Source organism: Natrix helvetica, assembly GCF_964273705.1.
Source record: "Natrix helvetica genome assembly, chromosome: 16".
Lineage (NCBI taxonomy): Eukaryota > Metazoa > Chordata > Lepidosauria > Squamata > Natricidae > Natrix > Natrix helvetica.
The window spans coordinates 7,849,909-7,875,045 of NC_138563.1; the positions used below are offsets into that span (position 1 = coordinate 7,849,909).

The following is a 25,137-nucleotide window of genomic DNA, read 5'->3' on the forward strand; positions in this document are numbered from 1 at the left end:
CCTTGGCTTCTACAAAAGAATGTCAACAATCCATTCTACAATCCTACTCCTTTCTATTCCCCCCTCCCAACTACTACACTATTGAAACAGCATAGAAAATTATAAGAAAGTGTGGCAGGCCAAACATCCTAAAAAGAATATAACTACAGGCCTGACACATAGGATGCTAGATAAGCAATCAAAATCATACTACTAAATAAAACAATATAAACTGTAAAGATACAAGCAAGAAGGTTATAGTCATAAGTGGAAAAGGAGCTAGGAGGGAATAGGAAGGATGAAAACAAGAATAGTAATACAGTCTCGTAAATAGTTTGACAGTCGTGGGAATTAGTTGTTTAGCAAAGTGATGGCATGCGGGGGAAAACTGTCCTTGTGTCTAGTTGGGCGGCCATATAAACTTTTAAAATAAATAGGGAATAAAAAATAAAACATATGGAGAGACTACAAAGTGAGGGTTTTTTCCCCACTTGTGTGTGTGTACCCACAACCAATCTCAACATCCGTCTGGCAACGCAAAAACAATTCTTTTCCTGATATGAGTGGACGCAGACATACGAAAGGAATGTATTTACTTTTAAACGCGTTTCCCTCTCTTTCTCTCCTTCTCTTTTGAAGTCACTGCTGACTCTCAATGGGACCCTCCTTCCTGACCCTAAAACTCAGGATGCCCGCTTTGGCTATGCCATCCTGGCTGTTCCGGATCTTAATCACGACAGCTTTAATGACGTAGTTGTGGGTGCCCCCTTGGAGGACAACCACCAGGGGGCAGTCTACTTGTACCACGGCTACCGTACAACTGTATTGCCACGTTTCAAACAGGTGAGTGAGCGTCAGCATCTCCCACTTTCAATTTCTACTTTCGCTTTAACAGGATTTTTAATTCAGTGCTATGTATCTGCAAAAGTCTTCCAACCTGGTTGAATGGAGCGAATTCAATTCCCATCATTCTGCACAGTGGGGGGACATGGTGGCTCAGTGGCTAAGACGCTGAGCTTGTCAATCAGAAAGGTCGGCAGGTCGGCGGTTCGAATCCCTAGCGCCGCATAACGGAGTGAGCTCCCGTTCCTTGTCCCAGCTTCTGCCAACCTAGCAGTTCGAAAGCATGTAAAAAATGCAAGTAGAAAAATAGGAACCACCTTTGGTGGGAAAGGAACAGCGTTCCATGCGCCTTCGGCGTTGAGTCATGCCGGCTACATGACCACGGAGACTTCTTTGGACAGCGCTGGCTCTTCGGCTTTGAAACGGAGATGAGCACTGCCCCCTAGAGTCAGGAACGACTAGCACATATGTATGAGGGGAACCTTTACTTAATTCTGCACAGTACAGGTAGTCCTCGGCTTACAACTGTTCGTTTAGTGGCTGTTCAAAGTTACAGCGGCACTCAAAATCGGTGACTTATGACCGATTTTCACAGTTGCGACCCCATGGTCACGTGATCAAAATTCAGGCACTCTGGCAACAGACTCCTATTTATGACGGTCGCAATGTCCTGGGGTCAGGTGATCTCCTTTTGAGAACTTCTGACAAGCCAAGCCAATGGGGAAGCCAGATTCACTTAACAACCAGGTTATTAACTTGGTTTATAATTGTTTTTAGCTTTCTAAGATCCAAATATATTACTTGGGTTTTTTAAAAAAAACATTTGTTTCAAATTCTTTCACTTCTTAAACTTATTTCTTTCTTCAGAGGTGAAGGAAAACTTACCCGATGAAGGCTTTTCAAACCTCTATAGGTCTCTAATGGATTTGGGCATTTTCAAAAAGTCCATTAGAAAGTGGGGTTTAGTGTCCTTTAAAAGTCTCCCCCTCAATTGGGAGCAAGATGGCCAATTTCACCAGCACGGTCCTGCTGTCTCCTCATGAGGAGCAGCCATCCGGAATAATATGGGCCATCCCCCGTCCTCTTCTTATCAGGGGAGGTTCCAAAGAATTGTCTACTTGCTGGTGTCTTGTTTTTGCCACGGTACACCTCCCCTAAAGATCCTATACCAGTGATGGCGATGTGCATGCCAATCTTTTGACCATTTTTGGGGCCATTTTCAGGCTGTTTTGGGGGTCGTTTTCAGGCCATTTTTGGGCCGTTTTTGGACCCGGAAACGGCCAAAAACACAGTCTGAAAAAAGACCAGAAAGGGCCTGGAAAATGGCTTTCTTTTTGGCCAATTTTCAGGCCGTTTTCTGGCTCTCCGGTGCCTGCTGGCGATGGTGCACGTACCGTCAGAGAGGGCTCTGCCTGCCACCTCTTGTGCCATAGGTTCGCGATCTCACGGCCCTATACGGTATAAGTCTGGAGGGTTTACAAGAAAAAGGGTGATTTTTTGTACTACGCAGGGTAAACTTCAGAACTGGCTTTGCTTCTACTCTGCCTACATGGATCTAGCAGTAAGTCATACCCTTCGTAAAATAATGCCCCAGGAGTTTCTTTTGATGCATATGCCCACGGGACAATAGACATGATGTCTCTAAGCATACGGGGGCCTCCTGCCTAGGACACCCCCCCCCCTCAAGTCCTCATCTTTGGAACCGCTGCTCTAAAAAAAGGCAGCCACGAGTGCCTAAGGCTGTTCCCCCCCCAAATGGTTGCTTTTTTCCCTTGGCAGCGCATCGAATCCATAGCGCTTCGTTTGGGCCTCCGCTATTTCGGCCGCAGTTTGGACGGGCAGATCGACATGGATGGGGATGGCCTGGTGGATCTGGCTGTGGGGGCTCAGGATGCTGCAGTGGTCTTAAGGTAAGGGGCTGGATGGAGGGCCAGGGAAGAGGAATCCCATCCAGAGGGGCGGGTGAGTTATGCTGGTGCAGAATTGCTGCATGGCAGCTCGCCATGGGACAAGAGTGACCTTGATATTGAACAACTAGTGGAATTGTTGCAAAGTCGTGTCCGACCCATTACAACCCCATGGACCACGTTCCTCCAGGCCTTCCTGTCCTCTCCCATCCTCTGGAGTCCATTCAAGCTCAGGCCGACTGCTTCGGTGACTCCATCCAGCCACCTCCTTCTCTGCCATCCCCTTCTTCTTCTTTTGCCCTCCATCATTGTTCCCAGCTTTAGGCTCTTCTCCAGGGAGTCCTTCTTCCTTCTCCTTAGGTGGCAAAAGTACTTGAGATAGATAGGTAGGTAAGTAGGTAGATAGATAGATACGAGAGAGAAAGAGAGAGAAAGGGAGGGAGAGAGTTGCTGTGATTTGCGATGTTGTGTCTGACCCATTGTGACTCCATGGATTTCGTTCCTCCAGCCCTTCCTGTCCTCTTCCATCCTCTGGAGTCCATTGAAGCTCACGCCTGCTGCTTCGGTGACTCCATCCAGCCACCTCCTTCTCTGCCGTCCCCTTCTTCTTCTTCTGCCCTCCATCGTTCCCAGCATGAGGCTCTTCTCCAGGGAGTCCTTCCTTCTCCGTACGTGGCAAAAGTACTTGAGATAGATAGGTAAGTAGGTAGGTAGGTAGGTAGGTAGGTAGGTAGATAGGTAGATCGACAGATCGACAGATCGACAGACAGACAGACAAACAGACAGATAGATAGATAGATACGAGAGGGAGAGGGAGAGAGAGAGCGAGAGAGAAAAGAGAGAGAGAGTTGCTGTGAGTTGCGATGTTGTGTCCAACCCTTCGCGACCCCACGGACAATGTTCCTCCAGGCCTTCCTGTCCTCTACCATCCTCTGGAGTCCATTCAAGCTCAGGCCGACTGCTTCGGTGACTCCATCCAGCCCCCTCCTTCTCTGCCGTCCCCTTCTTCTTCTTTTGCCCTCCATCCTTCCCAGCATGAGGCTCTTCTCCAGGGAGTCCTTCTTCCTTCTCATCAGGTGGCCAAAGGATTTGAGTTTCCTCTTCAGGATCTGGCCTTCTAAAGAGCAGCCAGGGTTGATCTCCTCTAGGACTGACCGGTTGGATCCCCTTGCAGTCCAAGGGACTCAATGCAGGAGTCTTCTCCAGCCCCAGAGTTAGTGGAACATGCTGGCCGAGGAATTCTGGGAGTTGAAGTCCACACATCTTAAAGTTTCCAATAGTGAAGCACTCTGCAATATGGCAGTAATATAGCAATAGTTTGTACCCAATTACAGTGCTTAGATTGTCAAAGCCGGTATGTCCTTTGCGGTTAACAATTATTTTTTGTTGGCAATGAATCAGATCCAGGAGAATCGTGCAGATCAATGCATCCATCTCAGTTAACCCTGCCTCCATCAACGTGATCCAGAAAAACTGCCAGAAAAACGGGAAGGAATCTCTCTGCGTGACAGCCAACTTCTGTTTCAGCGTCTCTTCACGCTCTCTGGGTCCCCGGGAGAGCCACTTGAGTAAGTAAATCAAGAGTCCAAGGCAAAGTATTGCTCAAAGTCCCAATTTATTAAGAGAGCCATGTTGGCACATCTGGGACCATCCAAATCTGAAAGCTTCCCCATTTTCCCCACCCAGTTGAAAGTTCATGATCTTGCCCCCACATCCACAAGTCCATCCCATGGTCCAATCTTCCACTGCCGTGCTGACAGCTTTCACCCATCCAGTTCCGGTCAGGTGCAGCGGTGCAGAGACAAAGGATGACCTTGGCTTCCTAGAAAGAATGTTGTTATGGCTACATAGCATCTAACTCCGTATGATGCCCCCTCCCGTTTTCCCACCATAGAAAAGGCATAGTAGAATAATGGAAAGTGCAAGCCAAAGATCCAAAAAGAATATGGCTGTAGGTCTGATACAATGTTGTGATTGTGAAATTTCTGGATAGGCTGCAACAGGACCTATGTGTGACCCAAAGGGACCCCCATCCAAACTAAAGAAACTCTCTTTATCATTTGATCATCATCTTCATTCCATACATCCCTGCGACCAATCCGCTCCCACAGGGAAGGACTCCTCCGGGTGTCCGTCCACTAAGCAGTGTCAACGGGCGGCACCCAGGAGTAGAGCCTTCTCTGTGATGGGCCCAACCCTCTGGAATGACCTCCCCCCAGATATTAGAATTACTACCAACCTCCGCTCCTTCCGACAGAAACTTAAGACCCACCTGTTCATTGCGCCCAGAGAGAGAAATATCTGCCCCTACCTAGGATTGAACTCATAGCCTCCTGATTGTGAGGCGAGAGCGCCACCTCTCGGCCACTGCACCACTCTGTCTTTACCATTTGATCCTAGGTATAAAATACAACATCTCTCTGGATGACAGGAAGCTTCGCACGAGGGCGGTTTTCGACAGCAGCTCCCAAAAGCTGCTGCAGAAGAGGACTCGGGCCACCGTGGGCAGGACGGCGTGCTCAACTGCTCGCTTCCACGTCATTGTGAGTGTGGCATGGGTTTCTCTACGTGGGACGTGGTTGGTTGGCTAAAAAGCGGCTGTGAACATAGTATGTGTCTGCTGTAGCCATCTGTCTTCAGAATTCTTTCTTTCCAACGAAAGGAATTTCTTCCTCAGCTGAAGAATCCTAAGCATGAAATCATGTGAATTGATGGCGAACTTTTTCGGCACCGAGTGCCCAAACCAGAATGTGCATGCATGCCTGTGCCTGGGTACATGCTGGGGCACCAAAAACCTGAAGGCCAGCTGGGTGACACACACATGCCTCTTTGGGGGGTTTCCAGGCCTTTTGTGGGCTGTTTTTCAGGTCGTTTTCCGTCACTCCGTCACCCGTGAAGACCAGCTGGCCCGCAGCGCATGTGCAGGCCAGAAACCAGAAGGCCAGCTGGCAATGGCATGCGTGCCCACAGAGTTAGCTCTGCCTGCCACCTCTGGCGCCCGTGCCATAGGTTCGCCATCACTATGCTATAAATTAGACTATAATATATTATACTATAAATCATGAAGTGGTGGTTCTTTCCCCAAGCTTGTGCAAACATTTCTCTGCTCACACTGACACCGAACAGCACCGATTCAATGGGAGCAATACAAGAATCACTGGCCACGCGACCACCTGCCACGTCACTTCATCGAAGCCTGGCAGGCCACAAATCAATTTGATTCAGCGGGCGCATCGACAGACAATCAGACTTTGAACCCTTCAGAATTCAAATCACTTAGCCAATCAAACAATGGCAACGACTCTCAACCAGGGGTGGTATTCGCTTACCTTCCCTACTGGTTTGCAAATGTGAGAGCATGTGCGCACTTCACTCACACACGCCCTGGCAGCACATGCGTACATGCTTTTAGTGTGTGGGGCTTGCAAGCATGCACGCAGCTTGACAACCTGCCTAAATAGGATGGCGTAGGGCGGAAGGGTGGGGGGTGGAGGCCCACCTGCGATTTCCACACTGGTTCAGCCGAACCAGTCCAAACCGGCTGAATGCTACCTCTGGCCTCAATCAACCCATGCCACCCATACAAAACCAGCACTTCACCTCCCAATGACCATCACCTGACATGACCTGTCCATCACAAGGCCCATCACAAATCCCTTATGTGATGTGACCCACATCTGACCCATTAGGAACTGGGTGTGTCTTTTTTAATGAAAAGAAGGACCAGGGGAGACATGATAGCAGTCTTCCAACATCTCAGGGTTTGCCCCAAAGAAGAGGGAGTCAAGCTATTCTCCAAAGCACCCGAGGGTAGAACAAGAAGCAATGGGTGGAAACTAATCAAGGAGAGAAGCAACTTAGAACTAAGGATAAATTTCCTGACAGTTAGAACAATCAATCAGTGGAGCAGAAAATGCCTCCAGAAGTTGTGAATGCCCCAACACTGGAAGTCTTTAAGAAGACGTTGGATAGCCATTTGTCTGAAATGTTACAGAGCTTCTTGCCTAGGCAGGGGGTTGGACTAGAAGACCTCCAAGGTCCCTTCCTGGGAGCTATTATAAGCAGAAGAACACTGACATCCTCTAAATCCCACTGAAAATGTTACCTAGTCTTGTACTGAAATTGAAATTGACAACTCGCAAAGCATCCCTGGCCTGCTCTTGAGTTGCCATAGGCAAGGGGGGATGGGAAACTGACGAAGCAGCAAAGCAGTCACAAACAGAAGCACATTCCAGGCATATCTTTCTCAAGGCTGTCTCCCAGGTTACCCACAGCAGCCAGGGGAGTGATCACTACAGTCCGGGGAAGTGCTCCATTGGATAATGTGATTTATGACACACCCGTTGGGGGAAAACAGGGTCATAACTGGGCCGTAAATTACGTGGGGTCGGAGTTGGCTTCACTTGCGTACGTGTCGATAGGCTGCTCCTAATAAATAACTGGATTTCTTTTGAAGCTTGGCTCGAGGCTCATGATTTAATTAGGACATCCGTGGGAACCCTGACAGAAACATTTGGAAACCAATCCACAAGCTTGGAGAAGGAACCCACACCCTCATCCTATGCCCGAACCACAGATATTTGCCACGGTCGCAAACATATAGGTCACTTAGTCCAGTCCCTTTGGCAACTTTAAGATGTATGGACTTCAACTCCCAGAAATCCCCAGCCAATCAACCAAGCCCACACATCTGAAAGCTGCATTCTAGGAGCTGAGGTCCTCCCATCTTAAAACTGCTGACATTCATCCGGAATGGTGGGAAAAATCACTCCCGCCATCTTGCTTGGGAAACACAGAGAAGAACTGAACTGCATTTACACAGCCTGTGAGGACCCATCCATTTTGGAAGGGGAAGGAAGCATCCTAGAAATTTCAGGGCCGATGTTAGTTCTCCAAAAGATCTCAGGTCTATTTCTTTCCTGCAGGACACCTCAGATTACCTCCGGCCGGTCACCATCACCATGAAGTTTGGACTGAGTGAAACTGAGCTGCCTGGGCCTGTACTGGATGAGAAGCTGCCCACCACTGTTAAGAAACTAGTAAGTGAAATGTGATATTCACACGTGGATGCATGACTTAAAGTGTGTTGTGGTCTGTGTTGTGGCAGAGTCGGACAGTGAGGAGGTTGTGTGGGGGGGACATGGGCCAGTCCTGGAGGCTGGGGAAGGCTCGGATGAAGGCTCTGTGTCGGAAGCAGAGAGGGGGCCACGGCCATCTGGTTGTTATGTGCTGCTCTGGAGTCTGACATCAGTGAGGCAGAAGAACAGTGGGAGCCTGTTCCCAGTGTGCGCCTGCGCAGAGCTGCCAGAAGGCAAGAACAATTAAGAAAACATGGTCAACTTGGGAGTAAGGCTTGGAGATGATTGGCCCCTCCCATAAGACATAAAAGAGGAGCGAGCAGGACGCGAACTTTTGCAGGAAGCAATTAGTTCCTCTGAGCAATCAAGCTTTGAAAAGTACTGTTTGACTCTGTGCTAAGTTTGGCCTTGCTCTGCATTTGGGAATTAGGTCTCTGGCAGCGTTCCAAGGGAGATAAGGTGGGTGTTTATCAACATTCTCCTGAAAGACTGTGGCAACTCGAGCAGACATCTGTCGGAATCTTCACAGGCTGTTTGTGAAGCCTTGCGGACTGCTAATGACCATAATTTACAGCTGTAGAAATAAAAGAGGATTTTTTTGGGACTAAGGTTGCGATTTATGCTTTCTCAGGAAGCCTACGTCAGAACAATCTGCCCATTCAGGAAGTGATAGAATAAAGGCAAATGGTTACTGGTAAGACAAAAACAATACAGCAATCTGTGAGTCTTATGCAGGAAGTCCTCAACTTACAACAGCTTGCTTAGTGACTGTTCAAAGTTACAATGGCACTGGAGAATGTGGGTTATGGCCGTTTTTCACTGTTACGACCTTTGCACCTCCCTATGATCGCGTGATCAAAATTCAGCCGCTTGGCAACTGGTTCATGTTTATGACCGTTGCAGTGTGCTGGGGTCATGTGATCACCTTCTGTGACCTTCTGTCAATGGGGTTTCACTTACCAACCAGGTTACCTATTTATCAACGGCACTGATTCACTTAACAGCTGGGACAAGAAAGGCCTTAAAAATGGGGCGAAACTCATTTCACAAACGTTCTCGCTTATCAACATACATTTTGGGCTCAATTATGGTCGTAATTCGAGGACTAACTGTAGCTAAGAAGTGGCGCTTTGACTCCACATCCACAGAATGTGAACTCTCTGGGAATTGAAGTCCACACATTTTAAAAGGTACTAAGGTTGAGAAACACCAGGTTGAAGACCTCTACTGCTCACAACGAAGAACATTTTTGCAATACCTGAGCAGCTGGAATAAAGTCTGGTGAACAGGTGAGGAGGTTGGGGTTTGAAAACAGGAAAACATAGGCTTTAAATCCAATGTGAATATGAAAACTCCAAAGTCAGAAGGTAAATTTTCCCTTTTTAGATAGCAATAGTGCTTAGACTTATATCCCGCTTCACAGTGCTTTGCAGCCCTCTCTAAGCGGTTTACAGAGTCAGCCTCTTGCCCCCAACAATCTGGGTCCTCATTTTACCCACCTCAGAAGGATGGAAGGTTGATTCAACTTTGAGCTGGTCAGGATCGAACTGCTGGCAATGGGCAGAGTTAGATTGCAACCTTCATTCTAACCACTGGGAGGGAAAGAAGGAAGGAAGGAAGGAAGGAAGGAAGGAAGGAAGGAAGGAAGGAAGGAAGGAAGGAAGGAAGTTAGCAATAGCGCTTAGACTTATATACCATTTCACAATGCTTTACAGCACTCCCTAAGCCAGGGGTGTCCAAACTTGGCAACTTTAAGACTTGTGGACTTCAACTCCCAGAATTCCCCAGCCAGCTGGCTGGGGAATTCTGGGAGTTGAAGTCCACAAGTCTTAAAGTTGCCAAGTTTGGACACCCCTGCCCTAAGCGTTTTACAGAATTAGCCTCTTTCCCCCAACAATCTGAGTCCTTATTTTACTGACCTTGGAAGGACAGAAGGCTGAGTTAACCTTGAGACAGTCAGGATCGAATTGCTGGCAGTCGGCAGTCAGCAGAATTAGCCTGCAATACTGCATTCTAACCAGTGCGCCACCCTGGTTGATCAATATTTCTAGATGACATGTCTTCACATACTTTTCTCTATACAGTAGGTTCGGACTAAAGAAGAATGGTTTGCATAATCTTCCTAGTTCAATACCTAAGCAATAAATTCGACATACTTTGAATAGCATTTGCAAGCAATTATTCATGCTTACCTAGGTTAGTAATAAGTTTTGTTAGTAATAAAGAGGGATGAACACTAAGGAAAAATGCTGATGCATCACTCCTACTTTGAGCCACTCCTATTCAGACATTTCCAGATGTCAGAGAATCAGAAACGTATCTTTAAGAAGCGGGGAGGGAGCCAAAAAAACTGTACAGAACCAATCGCTTGTTTTCCAGATCCCCTTTTTCAAAGACTGTGGTGAGGACGATGAGTGTGTAACAGATCTGGTGCTACAAGCCGAGATGGATATCAGTGGATCCAGGTAAGGATCTGATCCAGAATATAGAATAGAATAACAGAGTTGCAAGGGACCTTGGAGGTCTTCTAGTCCAACCCCCTGCCTAGGCAGGAAACCCTATACCGTTTCAGACAAATGGCTATCCAACATCTTCTTAAAACCTTCCAGTGTTGGAGCATTTACAACTTCTGGAGGCAACTTCTGTTCCACTGATTAATTGTTCTGTCAGGAAATTTCTCCTCAGTTCTAAGTTGCTTCTCTCCTTGATTAGTTTCCACCCATTGCTTCTTGTTCTGCCCTCAGGTGCTTTGGAGAATAACTTGACTTCCTCTTCTTTGTGGCAGCCCCTGAGATATTGGAACACTGTTATCATGTCTCCCCTGGTCCTTCTTTTCATTAAACTAGACATACCCAGTTCCTGCAACTGTTCTTCATATGTTGGCATCTTGGGCAAAGAGCAGAAATATCCAGGCTGATCGACTATAGAAAGATTCCATGAAAAAAATCCAATCAAGCCTGGGGGGAGGACGTAGCCTTGAACCCTATACTTGTACTCTAATTGTTTTTGCTCGCACAGACTTCTTTTGAAAAGTGAGGGGAGCCGGATGTCAACTTCTCCGTGTTGACATTCCATGCATACCGTCGGCAGAGCTGGATCTCAGATTACAGTAGCTGGTTTGAGATGGGTGTATTTATTGGGCAACGTGATTTATGACACAAAGTGAGGGGAAGAAAGCGACAGGGGCAAAGTTCAGAAGCAAAAGAAATGGCTGCGAATAAATCTTGCCTAATGAAGCTGTTAATAAATCACTAGTTTCTGTATTGAAACATTGGCTCTTTCTATGCGTTCGTTACGGCATCGTCGGGAAACTTTACATTAGCCTCCAGTCCCCTAATCATCCTGGTTGCTCTTCTCTGCACTCTTCTCGCAAGTCACGGGGTTGTCATCAAATTTTCCTCACTGCAGGCGGAAGCCTCATGTCATCCGTAAAGGAAAGCGGAAGGTGGTGGTTGACGTACTTCTAGAGAACAAGAAGGAAAACGCCTACAACACCTCCCTCCAGATCTGGTTTTCCAGAAGTCTCCATTTCTCCAGCCTTGGACTGAAGGTATGGAGGGCTCCTAACCCAAGGAATGGTTTTAATTGGGATGGCCGGCCAAAGGAGCCCAACTTCCACAGTTGGGCTCCTTTTCCCTCCACTTTTTATTTTATTTTTAAGTTTTCTGTTTTTTTTTATAAATATCTCAAATCAATAGTTAAGATTAACTTTATTAGTTTTATTTGTATTAGAATGTATGACCCCCAGGTGCCACACTGTTTACACAGTGTGGCACCTGGGAGTCATACATTCTAATACAAATAAAACTAATAAAGTTAATCTTAACTATTACATTCAATCAACTTATGCATTTCTAATAATACACATTTATATTAGGTTGTAGTCTAGCATTCAATCATTCCACGTTTTCTCTGGTTATTGCTTTCATTTTGTATATATAAAAATGTATACAATAATATTCCCCCTTCTCTTATTTCTATCATGTATTCTAGCTTTTAATCACGTCACCCTTCGTTAAACAACTTTTTCTTTCTTTGCTATCTGACTTCTAATCATGTCACTTACTTAAAAAAGAAAAGAGAGGGAAAAGGAAGAGCAAATCAGAACCACAACAAAAAAGAGAAATCATCCATCCATTGTCTCTTGCCCGCTTCAATACTTTAATTGCTATGCTTTTTTAAAAAAAAGAGAGGGAAAAGGAAGAGCAAGAGAAAGAAGAAGAAGAAGAAGAACATTGCGCCGCCCTTATTGCGTCTGCAGATAACTGCCCTGCCGCCTTGTTTCGGGTGACTCGCTCCCTCTTGTTTGAGAGGCCGCGGGAAGCCCCTTTACAGGGTAGAGCAGAGGAGTTTGGGAAATATCTACATGACAAAGTCGCTCAAATCCGGATGGGATGGGCCCCCTTCAGTGGTTCAGTAGAGACGCCCGTGGCGAGTCTTGAGGGTCCGCTTTGGGAGGAGTTTGATTCGGTTGCCATCGAGGATTTGGACAGGTTGCGTGGACGTCTGCGACCCACCACATGTTTATTGGACCCGTGTCCCTCCTGGCTTGTACTGGCATTCTGGGAGGTTACACGTGACTGGCTCCTGGTCCTAGTGAACACTTCGTTGGGTGAGGGGTCTCTACCAGCCGCCTTGAAAGAGGCGGTGGTGAGACCCCTGCTCAAGAAGCCTTCCCTGGACCCGACGGACCTAGTCAATTACCGTCCAGTCTCCAACCTTCCTTTTCTAGCGAAGGTTGTAGAGAGTGTGGTGGTACAGCAGTTCCCACGCCACCTGGAGGAAAATGATTATCTAGACCCGCGCCAGTCCGGCTTCCGACCCGGGCACAGCACGGAGACGGCCTTGGTCGCATTGGTGGATGATCTCTGGCGGGCCAGAGATAGGGGTTGTTCCTCTATCCTGGTCCTATTAGACCTCTCGGCGGCTTTCGATACCATCGACCATGGTATCCTGTTGCACCGGCTGGAGGGGCTGGGAGTCAGGGGCACCGTTTTACGGTGGTTTGGCTCCTACCTCACTGACCGGACGCAACGTGTGTTGGCAGGGGAGCAGAGATCGACCCGGAGGCCTCTCACATGTGGAGTGCCACAGGGTTCGGTACTCTCGCCTCTCCTGTTCAACACATACATGAAACCGCTGGGCGAGATCATCCGTGGCTTTGGGGTGGGATATCATCTGTATGCTGATGACACTCAGCTATACATCTCCACCCCGAACCACCCCAATGAGGCCATCGAAGTGATGTCCCGGTGTTTGGAGGCCGTACGGATCTGGATGGATGGCAACCGACTGAAACTCAACCCTTCCAAGACGGAGTGGCTGTGGCTTCCGGCGCCCCGGTTCAACCAGGTGCTTCCATCTCTGGCCATTGGGGGCATGCAATTAGCCCCTATGGAACAGGTGCGCAATTTGGGCGTCCTCCTGGATGCCCGGCTGTCCATGGATGACCATGTAACAGCCGTGGCAAGGGGGGCGTTCCATCAGGTTCGCCTGATGCGCCAATTGCGCCCCTTATTGGACCGGGATGCCCTACGCACAGTCACCCATGCGCTGGTGACGTCTCGCCTGGACTACTGCAATGCTCTCTACATGGGGCTTCCTTTGAGATGCACTCGGAGACTACAGTTGGTCCAGAACGCGGCCGCGCGGGTGATCATGGGGAGGACTAGATTCTCCCCTGTAACACCTCTCCTGCGCGAGCTGCACTGGCTTCCTGTGGTCTACCGAGTGCGTTTCAAGGTCTTGATTATGATCTTTAAAGCGCTTCATGGCACAGGGCCTAGTTACATGCAGGATCGCATCCTGCCCCACACATCCCTACGACCAATCCGCTCTCACAGAGAGGGACTTCTCCGGGTGCCGTCCGCCAAACAGTGCCGGGGGGCGACACCCAGGAGCAGAGCCTTCTCTGTGATGGGCCCAGCCCTGTGGAATGACCTCCCCCGTGACATCAGGATTACTTCCGATCTCCGCTCCTTCCGTGTACAACTGAAGACCCACCTCTTTCAACTATCTGGCCTGGCTCAACCGTAATTTTTTCGTACCCCTCCTGACTGTCTGTTTTTAACATTTTGAATTTGGATTGTACATGGGGTTTTATAATTAGGGTATTTTAATGGTTTTTAATTGTCTATGTATTGTATCTGTTAACCTCCTCCGTACATGTGTGTCTTTGTATTTATGTATGTCATGGGTTTATGTAAATGTTATATGTTTTTTACTCCATTGTACGCCGCCCCGAGTCCTATTCGGAAAGGGAGCGGCTAATAAATTTAATTTTCTTTCTTTCTATTGTCTCTTGCCCGCTTCAATACTTTAATTGCTATGCTTTTTTTAAAAAAAGAGAGGGAAAAGGAAGAGCAAATCAGAACCACAACAAAAAAGAGAAATCATCCATCCATCGTCTCTTGCCCGCTTCAATACTTTAATTGCTATGCTTTTTTTAAAAAAAAGAGAGGGAAAAGGAAAAGCAAATCAAAATAACCATTAAAAAATCATCTATCCATCGTCTCTTGGACTTTCTAAAGAGGCTGAAAGTGCTCCAAAATTTGTTGAAAGTAATGACTTTGGTTACTTACGTAAACAAAGAATTTGCCTCTAATAACTGAAGTCCCAACAGGTCTATTTAGTTCATTCAATAATTAAAATTAAATCCCAAATATTTATTCTATCCATTCCTTGAGCATTTCATTACTTACTGTAGAAGCAAGATTTCAGCTGAAGTTTGGAAACAGGTTCAGCCCTGCGATTGGCAAACTTTGTCAGAGTCTAACATTGTTGGTGTCAGGGGAAATTTCACCCTGAGCTAATGAGGTCTTAGACCGACGGCTTTTCCAAACAGCATATCTTCAGAAAGCGAAAGTAAGATCCAATAACAAGTTCTAATTAAAACAAAAACTTTTAATAAGAAAATAAGAAATAAGAAAATAAATAAATCTATCTAATTGTTACATTTTGGCAAGAGCAGTTTGTCGCCCACCTTCTTGGCAGACGAACAGAAGATCAAAAGAAAAAAAAGTCTCTGGAATGTGTGATGTATATGAAAAATGTTAAGAAGCATGCGCAGTAAATCATTGCTGATAAGGGCCTATGACCTACGCAGTAATTATTCAGCTCGGCTAGCAAACAATTAACGCAGTGACAGTTGGGTTTCCCCTGCAGGTTGTATTTCTTTCATGGCTTCCAAGTTTAACTTGGTGTGTGAACCAAGTTACAGATAGTTGGCTTGGGATTATATTTTCAGGAACATGGAAATTAGAAATAAATAGCAATTATACTTAGACTTATCCGCTCGCACAGAGAGGGCCTCCTCCAGGTGCCGTCCACCAGACAGTGTCGAGGGGCGGCGCCTAGGAGTAGAGCCTTCTCTGTGGCGGGCCCAGCCCTGTGGAATGACCTCCCCCCGGATATTAGGAATACCTCTGACCTCCGCTCCTTTCGTGTAAAGCTCAAGACCCACCTTTTTCAAGTTGCTGGCCTGGCTCAACTTTGATCCAACTATATCGCTCCTGACGGGTTTTTTATTTGGGGTATTTTAATTGCATTCAATTTATTTAGGGGTTTTTAAACATTGTGTTTTTACTTGTTTTTATCTATCAGTTCACCTCCTCCTTGTATATGTCGTATATATGTCTTGGTATATGTTTTGTTATATGTATGTCGATATATTTATTTCCTATGTTTTGTTGTACGCCGCCCCGAGTCCTTCGGGAGAGGGTGCGGCTAAGAAATAAATATTTATTATTATTATTATTATTATTATTATTATTATTATTATTATTATTATTATTATTATTATTATTATTATTATTATTATTATTATTATTATTATTATTATTATTATTATACACCGCTTCACTGTACTTTCACTCTAAGCCGTTTACAGAGTCAGCCTCTTGCCCCCAACAAACTGGGTCCTCATTTTATTGACCTCGGAAGGATGGAAGGCTGAGTCAACCTTGAGCCGGCCAGGATCGAACTGCTGGCAGAAAGCAGATTTAGCCTGCAATACTGCATTGCAACCACTGCTCCAGCATGGCAATAGGACAGGACAGGACAGAATCACAGCCCTCTCTAAGTGGTTTACAAAGTCAGCATCTTGACTCCAACAATCTGGGTCCTCATTTTACTGACCTCGGAAGGATGGAAGGCTACGTCAAACCGGTCAGGATCGAACTGCTGGCAGTCGGCAGAATTAGCCTGCATTGCTGCATTCCTACCTCTGCACCACCACTGCTCATGATAAAATAACGAGATAAAATCAATGAAAAGTAACACTGTCCCAAACTTCCCCAGATGCCCAAATCAGTTTATTCTAGCTTTTCTTCCTTCCTCCGCAGGGGGAGAACCCCGTGAAAATGGAGTGCTCAGTTTCTTCCGCTCAAGCCCGCCTGTGCAGCGTGGGTTACCCTGTTTTCCGGTCCTCGGCAAAGGTGAGCAAACTGGCCTGTTGGAGCATAGGTCACCAACCTTTACGGCTCGGTGGTCTGGCGGGGGGAGAGGGGGGAACTGGGCTGTGGAAGAGGTAGACTGCTGCTCCTGCATTTGCATGTCAGCCCGCCACTCGTGCAAGTCAAGCTGCTTGTGCGTGCACACTGACCCAGCACTTGTGCAACTCAAGGTGTAAGTGTTGTGGCCCGCCAGCGGAGTGAGGAGGTTAGGGAGGAACATGGGCCAGTCCTGGGGGGCTGAGGAAAGCTCAGACGAGGGCTCTGCGTCGGAGGCAGAGAGGGAGCTAGACAGCAGCGAGGCAGAGGAACAGGTGGAGCCTGTTCCCAGTGTGCGCATGCGCAGAGCTGCCAGAAGACAAGAACAACTCAGAAAGCAGGGTCCACTTGGGAGTAAAGCCACACCTTGGTGGAGATTGACCCCTCCCACAGGAGACAAAAGAGGAGCGAATGGGGAGGGGGCTTTTGCAGGAAACAATTCGTCCCTTTGGTCGTTTCAAGAGTGGAAAGTTGTGTTTGTGACTATAAGAGACTCTGTGCCAAGTGTGGCCTCGCCCTGCGTTTGGAATCTAGTTATTTGGCAGCTCTCCGAGCGAGATAAGGTTCGTGTGGATAAACATTCCTCTGAAAGACTGTTTGCCAAGCCTTGCTGGCTGTGAATGAAAGGAATCCACAGTCGTGTAAATAAAAGAGATTTTCCCAAGACTCTGCTTCTTGCTTTTTAAGGAAGCCTGGGTCAGAACAACATGTGAAAATCTGAACACTTAGGGTGACATGATAGCTGTCTTCCAATATTTGAGGGGCTGCCCCAAAGAAGAGGGAGTCAAGCTCTTCTCCAAAGCCCCTTGAAAGCAGGAGAAGAAGCAATGGGTGAAAACTAATCAAGGAGAGAAGCAACTTGGAATTAAGGAGAAACTTCCTAATAGTCAGGACAATTAACCAGTGGAACAGCTTGCCACCAGAACCTGTGGGTGATCCAACGCCGGAGGCTTTTAAGAAGAGATTGGACGGCCATTTGTCTCAAACTGTATAGGGTCTCTTCCTTGAGCAGGGGGTTGGACTAGAAGACCTCCAAGGTCCCTTCCAATTCTGTTATTCCTTTTCCCTCACTTTCCTTCGCAGGTGGCCTTTGCCCTCGAGTTCGAATTCAGCTGCTCCTCTCTCCTGAACAAAGTGCAAGTGAAGCTGACAGCCAGCAGGTGAGAACTGGGGCTGGGGGATTAAGGAAGCCGGTTTGCACTTAATGGCAAAATGTTGGGAAGTATCAAATAAGTTAGTCCAAAAGGGGAAATACAGGTAGTCCTCAACTTACAACACTTCATTTAGTGACCGTTACAAAGGCACTAAAAAAGTGACCTAGGTCAGTTTTTCACACTTATGATCATTTATGGTTTACATTTGGATGCTTGACAGCTGACTCACATTTATGACGGTCGCAGTGTCCCGGGGTCACGTCATCCCCTTTTGCGACCTCCTGATGAGCAAAGTCAACGGGGAAACCAGATTCACTTAACAATGCAGTGACTCACTTAATAACTGCAGTGATTCCCTTAACAAATGTGGCAAGAAAAGTCATAAAATGGGGCAAAATTCACTGGACAAATTTCTCGCTTGGGCCCATTTTTTTTTGTTTTGCGTGAAGTTTTTTTATTTTTTTCCTTTTAAATACATTCCCAAATATACATTCTTGTAAATACTATTAACATTTATCTATTAACTCTTAACATTTATCCCTATCTTCTTACAAATATAGAAAACACAGTTTCAACCTCCCTTCTCTGCCTTCTTCTTTCCTCCTCTCCTTCCTCTTCTTCTTCCCCTCTCTTTCCCCCACTCCTCCTCTCTTCTCCTTCTTCTTTCCTCCTCTTCTTCCCCTCTCTTTCCCCCACTCCTCCTCTCTTCTCCTTCTTCTTTCCCCCTCTCCTTCCTCTTTTCTTCTTCCCCTCTTTCCCCCACTCCTCCTCTCTTCTCCTTCTTCTTTCCTCCTCTTCTTCCCCTCTTTCCCCCACTCCTCCTCTCTTCTCCTTCTTCTTCCCCCCTCTCCTTCCTCTTTTCTTCTTCCCCTCTTTCCCCCACTCCTCCTCTCTTCTCCTTCTTTTCCTCCTCTTCTTCCCTTCTCTTTCCCCCACTCCTCCTCTCTTCTCCTTCTTCTTTCCCCCTCTCCTTCTTCTTTTCTTCTTCCCCTCTTTCCCCCACTCCTCCTCTCTTTTCCTTCTTCTTTCCTCCTCTCCCTCTTTTCTTCTTCCCCTCTCTTTCCCCCACTCCTCCTCTCTTCTCCTTCTTCTTTCCTCCTCTCCTTCCTCTTCTTCTTCCCCTCTCTTTCCCTCACTCCTCCTCTCTTCTCCTTCTTCTTTTCTCCTCTCCTTCCTCTTTTCTTCTTTTCCTCTCCTTCCCCCACTCCTCGTCCTTCTTTCCTCCTCTCCTTCCTCTTTTCTTCTTCCCCCCTCTTTCCGCCACTCCTCCTCTCTTCTCCTTCTTTCCTCCTTTCCTTCCTCTTTTCTTCTTCCCCTCTCATTCATCCACTCCTCCTCTCTTCTTCTTCTTTCCTCCTCTTCTTCCTCTTTCTTTCTTCCCCTCTTTCCCCCACTCCTCCTCTATCCTCCTTCTTCTTTCCTCCTCTTCTTCTTCCCCTCTCTTTTAACTCTTACTTCCCCTCCCTTGCTTTCTCTACTTTGGCCCAAATTGTGATAAGTCGAGGACTACCTGTACCTGGAATTCAACATTTGAGGCTTTTGACTGTGAAAACCCTGATTTGTCCTGTCTCGAGAAGGGCTTCCACCAACCCATTAAAAACACTTTTTTCTTCTGGGCAGTGACAGCAGTGAGTTGAATCAAACAGTGATGGACAACACTGCCCAGCTCACCGCCTTCGTCTCTTATGAGCCTGACCTCTTCCTGACTAGGTGAGTCCGTGTGTGTGTGTGTGTATCCATCCCTGTATGTGTGTCCCAAAATAGCCAACACAATCCTAAGCTGCATTAACAAAGGGATACAATCAAGATCAAGGGAGGTCCTAATTCCACTCTATAAAGCCCTAGTAAGACCACACTTAAGAGTCCTGCATCCAGTTTTGGTCCCCAGACTATAAAAAAAATGCTGAGAATCTAGAAAGAGGGCAGAGAAGAGCAACCAGGATGATGAGGGGACTGGAGGCTAAAAAACATACAAAGAACAGTTGCAGGAACTGGGCCTGGCTAGTCTAGGGAAGAGAAGGACCAGGGGAGACAGGAGAGCATGTCCCAATATTTGAGGGGCTTCCACAGAGAGGAGGAAGGGGGGTCAAGCTATTCTCCAAAGGCCCTGAAGGCCAGAGAAGGAAGAATGGATGGAAACTGACCAAGGAGAGATTCAACCTGGAAATAAGGAGGAATTTCCTGATAATGGAACAGAAGTTGCCTTCGGAAGTTGTGGGAGCTTCATCCTTGGAGGCTTTCAAGAAGAGACTGGACTGCCCTCTGTCAGAAATTCTGTAGGGTCCCCTGCTTGGGTGGATGGTGGTTGGACTAGATGACCTACAAGCTCCTTTCTAACTCTGTTAATCTGTTAAGTACTCGGCATGGCTAGTCTAGAGAAGAGAAGGACCAGGGGAGACAGGAGAGCATCTTCCAATATTTGGGGGGTCGTCCCAGAGAGGAGTTAGGGGGTCAAGCTATTCTATGCTGCCAGCTCTGTGGGCCACAACAGAGCAGTGGGTCAGTGTGCATGCACAGGCAGTTTGACCTGCATGAATATTTTATAAATAAAAAGGAAAAATAAATTCAAAAGCTTGGCAACCGACTCGTGTGTATGACGATTGCAGAGCCCCGGGCTCATGGGATCACTTTTCGTGACCTTATGACAGGGGTGTCCAAACTTGGGAACTTTAAGACTTGTGGACTTCAACTCCTAGAATTCCCCAGCCAGCCATGCTGGCTGGGGAATTCTGGGAGTTGAAGTCCACAAGTCTTAAAGTTCCCAAGTTTGGACACTCCTGCCTTATGATACTGGAGAAGCCAGTAGCAACCATGATACTAACTTAAGAAGTGTGGTGGCAAGTTCTTAACACCTGATGCAAGAAAGGTGGTAAGGCGGAGCAAAACTCACTTCACAACTGTGTCCCTTCCCACGTCACCTTTGGGCTCTGTTGTGATTGTAAGCGGAGGACTGTATTGTGAACTTCAAACTCAAACAATGACTCCGATTTAGGCCCTTCTGTTTTTTGTTTTGTTTTAGTGAGTCTACCTTGAACCGATACGAAGTACATCCTGTGGGGACATTTCCCAGCGACATGAGCCCAGAATTTCGGACAACCGTCAAAGTAAAGATGTGGAAAAGGAGGAGGAAGACCCCGGGAGGAAGGGACAACTTTGGTTCAGGGCTTCTGGCCGAGTGGGGGAGCTGGGTGGGTGGGTAAGGATCCAGCACTGGAGCGTTGGACGCAAGTGCTGCCCCTTTCAACTCACTTGCAGTCAACTCTCCACGGCGAATTCATCACGGCCAACTCTTTCCATGGCCAACGGAGCAAAGCTCACTGAAGAAGGGTCTCACTTAGCGACAGAAACTTTGGGCTCTGTTGTGGCCATAACTCGATGTATGTACCTGTACAACAAGCGCTTTCTCTGTGCACCGTTTTAAGATTTCATCCACCTTGTCCCAAAGGAGAAATTAAAATGGGGGTGGGCAGAATGTTTACATCCCCATTTTTAAAAGCTTCCCCAATCTTTGATTTTCTCGTCCTTGCAGATACAAAACCTTGCCTGTTACGCGGTGTCTAACCTTTCGCTCCTGATGGCGTTTCCTGCCACCGGCTATCAAGGGAGGGAATTCCTCTGGGTGACGCGCATCCTTGCGGACAATGTAAGTGGCTTCAGTGATGAGCTAGTTCCCACGGCCCACCAGCTCTCTTCCTAGATAAGCCACAACTCCGAAACCAAGGTTTCTCAGCCTTGATGGCTTGAAGAGCTCTAGCAAGAGTGCAGAGAAGAGCAACAAAGAGGATTAGGGGACTGGAGACTAAAACATATGAAGAACGGTTGCGGGAACTGGGTATGTCTAGTTTAATGAAAAGAAGGACCAGGGGAGACAGGATAGCAGTCTTCCAATATCTCAGGGGCTGCCCCAAAGAAGAGGGAGTCAAGCTATTCTCCAAGGCACCTGAGAGCAGGACAAGAAGCAATGGGTGGAAACTAATCAAGGAGAGAAGCAACTTAGAAGTGAGGAGAAATTTCCTGATAGTGAGAACAATTAATCAGTGGAGCAGAAGTTGCCTCCAGAAGTTGTGAATGCCCCAACACTGGAAGTCTTTAAGAAGATGTTGGATAGCCATTTGTCTGAAACGATATAGGGCTTCCTGCCTAGGCAGGGGGTTGGACTAGAAGACCTCCAAGGTCCCTTCCAACTCTGCTATTGTATTGTATCGTATCTTGTGACCAGTGATTGGATGCTGCCAGTTTAACAACCGGTTTGGTGAGTGCAGGCTAAGCCCGCACACATGCGCGCTTCACGTGTGCCTAAAGCACTTGTGCGCAGGGCTGAAAATGGATCATTTAGAAGCTCAGCTGCTCACTTTCCAAGTCAGCAGTGTTAAGTAGAACAGCGAGGGGGGTGGGGGGGTGGAATCAGCTGTGCCACACAATTGAGATGAGCTAGAAAGCAGGAAATAAAGGACGGGGGGGGGGGGGCAAGTGATGATCAGAGCTACGGGTTTGCCCAAACTAATCTGAACCAGCTGTATACCCCCTCTGGTTATGACCCAGTTCACCTAGGCCAGTGATGGTGAACCTTTTTGTCACCGAGTGCCAGGGGGTGGGTTCCTGCCAGTTCTAACCTCTCCTATAGAAGAGGTTCCACAAATCTTCAGTGCCGTTTAGAACCGGTTCCAGCTCCCTGCCCCCCGCCCGTCTGCACATCATCAAGAGGAAGAGCGAGAGGAGGAATTCTGGGAGTTGAAGTCCACAAGTCTTAAAGCTGTCAAGTTTGAACACCCCTGGGTTTTTTTCCTAAAGGGTTCAGGGTGCAAGGATCTTGTAACCTCATAGCTTTAAGACTTGCACACTTCAATGCCAGAGTTCCTGAGCCAACATTTTGGTTGCTAAGCAAGAGCGTTGTTAAGTGAGTTTCACCACATTTTACAAGTTGGCTATGCCCACCCAGTCACATGGCCGGCAAGCCACTCCCACTCGGTCACACGACTGGCAAGCCACTCCCACTCGGTCACACGACTGGCAAGCCACTCCCACTCGGTCACATGGCTGGCAAGCCACTCCCACTCGGTCACATGACCGACAAGCCACTCCCACTCGGTCACATGACCAGCAAGCCACTCCCGCTCAGTCACATGGCCAGCAAGCCACTCCCACTCAGTCACATGGCCAGCAAGCCACTCCCACTCAGTCACATGGCCAGCAAGCCACTCCCACTCAGTCACATGGCCAGCAAGCCACTCCCACTCGGTCACATGGCCAGCAAGCCACTCCCACTCAGTCACATGGCCAGCAAGCCACTCCCACTCAGTCACATGGCCAGCAAGCCACTCCCACAAAGCAGGCCACACCTACAGAAGAGGTTCTACAAATTTTTGAAACCCACCAATGCCGAGTGCCCAAACCGGAATGTGCATTTATGCATGGTGGCTAGCTGGTCTTCGTAGGCACCAGAGCACCGAAAAACAGCTGGATAAATGCCCCCCCCAAAACAGGCCATTTTGGGGCCAAAAATGCCCTGAAAAACATCCTAAAAACAGCCCAGAAATGGCCTAGAATGCCCCCCCCCAAAATAGCCTGAAAAATGGGCAAAAAACAGGTTTTTTGGATCAAAAACGGCCAAAACCAGCCCAAAAAACAGCCTATTTTGGGCCGTTTTCCAGGCAAAGACTAGTGCCGCAAATCAGAAGAGCAGCTGGCAACGGCATGCATGCCCACAGAGAGGCCTCGGAATCAGTGGTGGGTTCCTAGCCCCTTTACTACCGATTCGCTGAGGGGGCGTTTCGGGCGCATAGAAAAACGTCAGACAAAATAGCCCACGTTCAATTTTTGGGGGGGGAATTGCAATCCAAGCAGCAATCTGATGCTTTATTCTTTTAACACTAAGGTGACCTGCAGCTTGCCGAATCGCACCGAATTCGGAGCAGCTAATAGTGTGATTCCACTGCATCCCGAAGAATTGGAGCACACAGACAGAGTGGTAAGTCGACATGTTTGGTTCTGTGATTAAGATGTAATACATGTAATACAATAGCAGAGTTGGAAGGGACCTTGGAGGTCTTCTAGTCCAACCCCCTGCCTAGGCAGGAAACCCTATACCGTTCCAGACAAATGGCTATCCAACATCTTCTTAAAGACTTCCAGTGTTGGGGCATTCACAACTTCTGGAGGCAACTTCTGTTCCACTGATTAATTGTTCTCACTGTCAGGAAATTTCTCCTCAGTTCTAAGTTGCTTCTCTCCTTGATTAGTTCCCACCCATTGCTTCTTGTCCTGCCTTCAGGTGCTTTGGAGAATAGCTTGACTCCCACTTCTTTGGGGCAACCCCTGAGATATTGGAAGACTGCTATCATGTCTCCCCTGGTCCTTCTTTAATTAAACTAGACATACCCAGTTCCTGCAACCGTTCTTCATATGTTTTAGTCTCCAGTCCCCTAATCCTCTTTGTTGCCTCTTCTCTGCACTCTTGTGACAGTGACTTGTGACAGATGTGACAGTGAGGAGGTTGGGGGGAGGAACCTGGGCCAGTCCTGGAGTCTGGGGAAGGCTCTGGTGAGGGCTCTGTGTCGGAAGCAGAGAGGGGGCCAGGGCCGTCTGACAGTTATCAGCTGCCTTTGGAGTTGGAAGTGACCCGGAGTAGCAGCGTTCTAGCCAAATCAGGCTGCCTTACCCTTCTTTCTCGTTTGGCATGTTGTGAGAATCCAGCCTTCACAATAAATAGCCTCTTAGGGGAAGAAAACCATCCTTAAGCCAGGATCCGTTTGCTTCTCTTTGGGCATAGCATGTTCTATGAGCCCAGCGATCACCTTTTCTTCAAGTAGATTCCCCAGTGCCTTTCCTTCCCTGCAGAATTGCACCAACGCCGGCTGCCAGATGGTAGCCTGCCACCTGCAGCGCCTCGAGAGGAGCTCCGAAGTCACCATCCACCTGCTCAGAGCCATCCGGAACGAGTTTTTCCGGAAGGTGAGTGCAGCCGCAGTCCCTCCTGCGCTGTGTGCATTTGGGTTCGTGTGTGTGTGTGTGTGAAGCAAGCGAGGAATTTTCTCTTCGATCTCGGCCATCCGTGGCCTTACTAGCACAGCCTGTGAAGCTACTGAAGTGTCCGGGTTCCAAATAGCATCCAAAAGTAAATCAGAGTCCAAGACAAAGGATTGCTCCAAGTTCCAATTTATGAAGAGAGCCATGTTGGCACCTCTGGGAAAACCCGAATCTGGAAGCTGCCCGGTTTTCCCCACCCAGTTCAAGATCTTGCCCCTGTCTCCCCCCCCCCCCCAAGTCCATTACATGATCCAATCTCCCACTGCCATGCTGGCATTTCCACCCAGGTGCAGAGGTGCAGAGACAAAGGATGACCTTGGCTTCCTAGAAAGAATGTTGTTATGGCTACATGTCATCTAACTCCGTACAATCCCCCCTCCCATTTTCCCACCATAGAAACGGCATAGTAGAATAATAGAAAGTGTGGCAGGCCAAAGATCCAAAAGAAAAGATGGCTGAAGCTTTGCAGCAACTGTGGTTTTCATACAGGTTGCTGGGTGGGCATCGCTATGGCCTACCCACAGTGGGGGAGGGGCGTTTTCCCCCTCCCCAGGCTCCAGAGGTTTTTCTCAAGCCTCCGGGAGGGTGAAAACAGCCTCCCCCTGGTTCCAGAAGCCAGAAACGAACCCGTTTCCAGACTTCCAGAACTTCCAGTAAGCCC

General features: G+C 47.8%; 1 protein-coding gene across 1 annotated transcript in view; it reads left to right on the plus strand.

Moving 5' to 3' along the window:
* Positions 1-25,137, plus strand: part of ITGA10 (integrin subunit alpha 10) — a 69,671-nt gene that overhangs the window by 41,129 nt on the left and 3,405 nt on the right. Inside the window, exons 14-27 of the mRNA XM_081968600.1 lie at positions 619-822; positions 2,602-2,732; positions 4,131-4,297; positions 5,130-5,272; positions 7,655-7,768; positions 10,187-10,272; positions 11,216-11,357; positions 16,150-16,242; positions 17,380-17,456; positions 19,071-19,160; positions 20,470-20,554; positions 20,980-21,093; positions 23,326-23,418; positions 24,288-24,430. Of these exons, the coding sequence (XP_081824726.1) occupies positions 619-822; positions 2,602-2,732; positions 4,131-4,297; positions 5,130-5,272; positions 7,655-7,768; positions 10,187-10,272; positions 11,216-11,357; positions 16,150-16,242; positions 17,380-17,456; positions 19,071-19,160; positions 20,470-20,554; positions 20,980-21,093; positions 23,326-23,418; positions 24,288-24,430 (1,682 nt within the window). The remainder of the gene's footprint in view (positions 1-618; positions 823-2,601; positions 2,733-4,130; positions 4,298-5,129; positions 5,273-7,654; positions 7,769-10,186; positions 10,273-11,215; positions 11,358-16,149; positions 16,243-17,379; positions 17,457-19,070; positions 19,161-20,469; positions 20,555-20,979; positions 21,094-23,325; positions 23,419-24,287; positions 24,431-25,137) is intronic.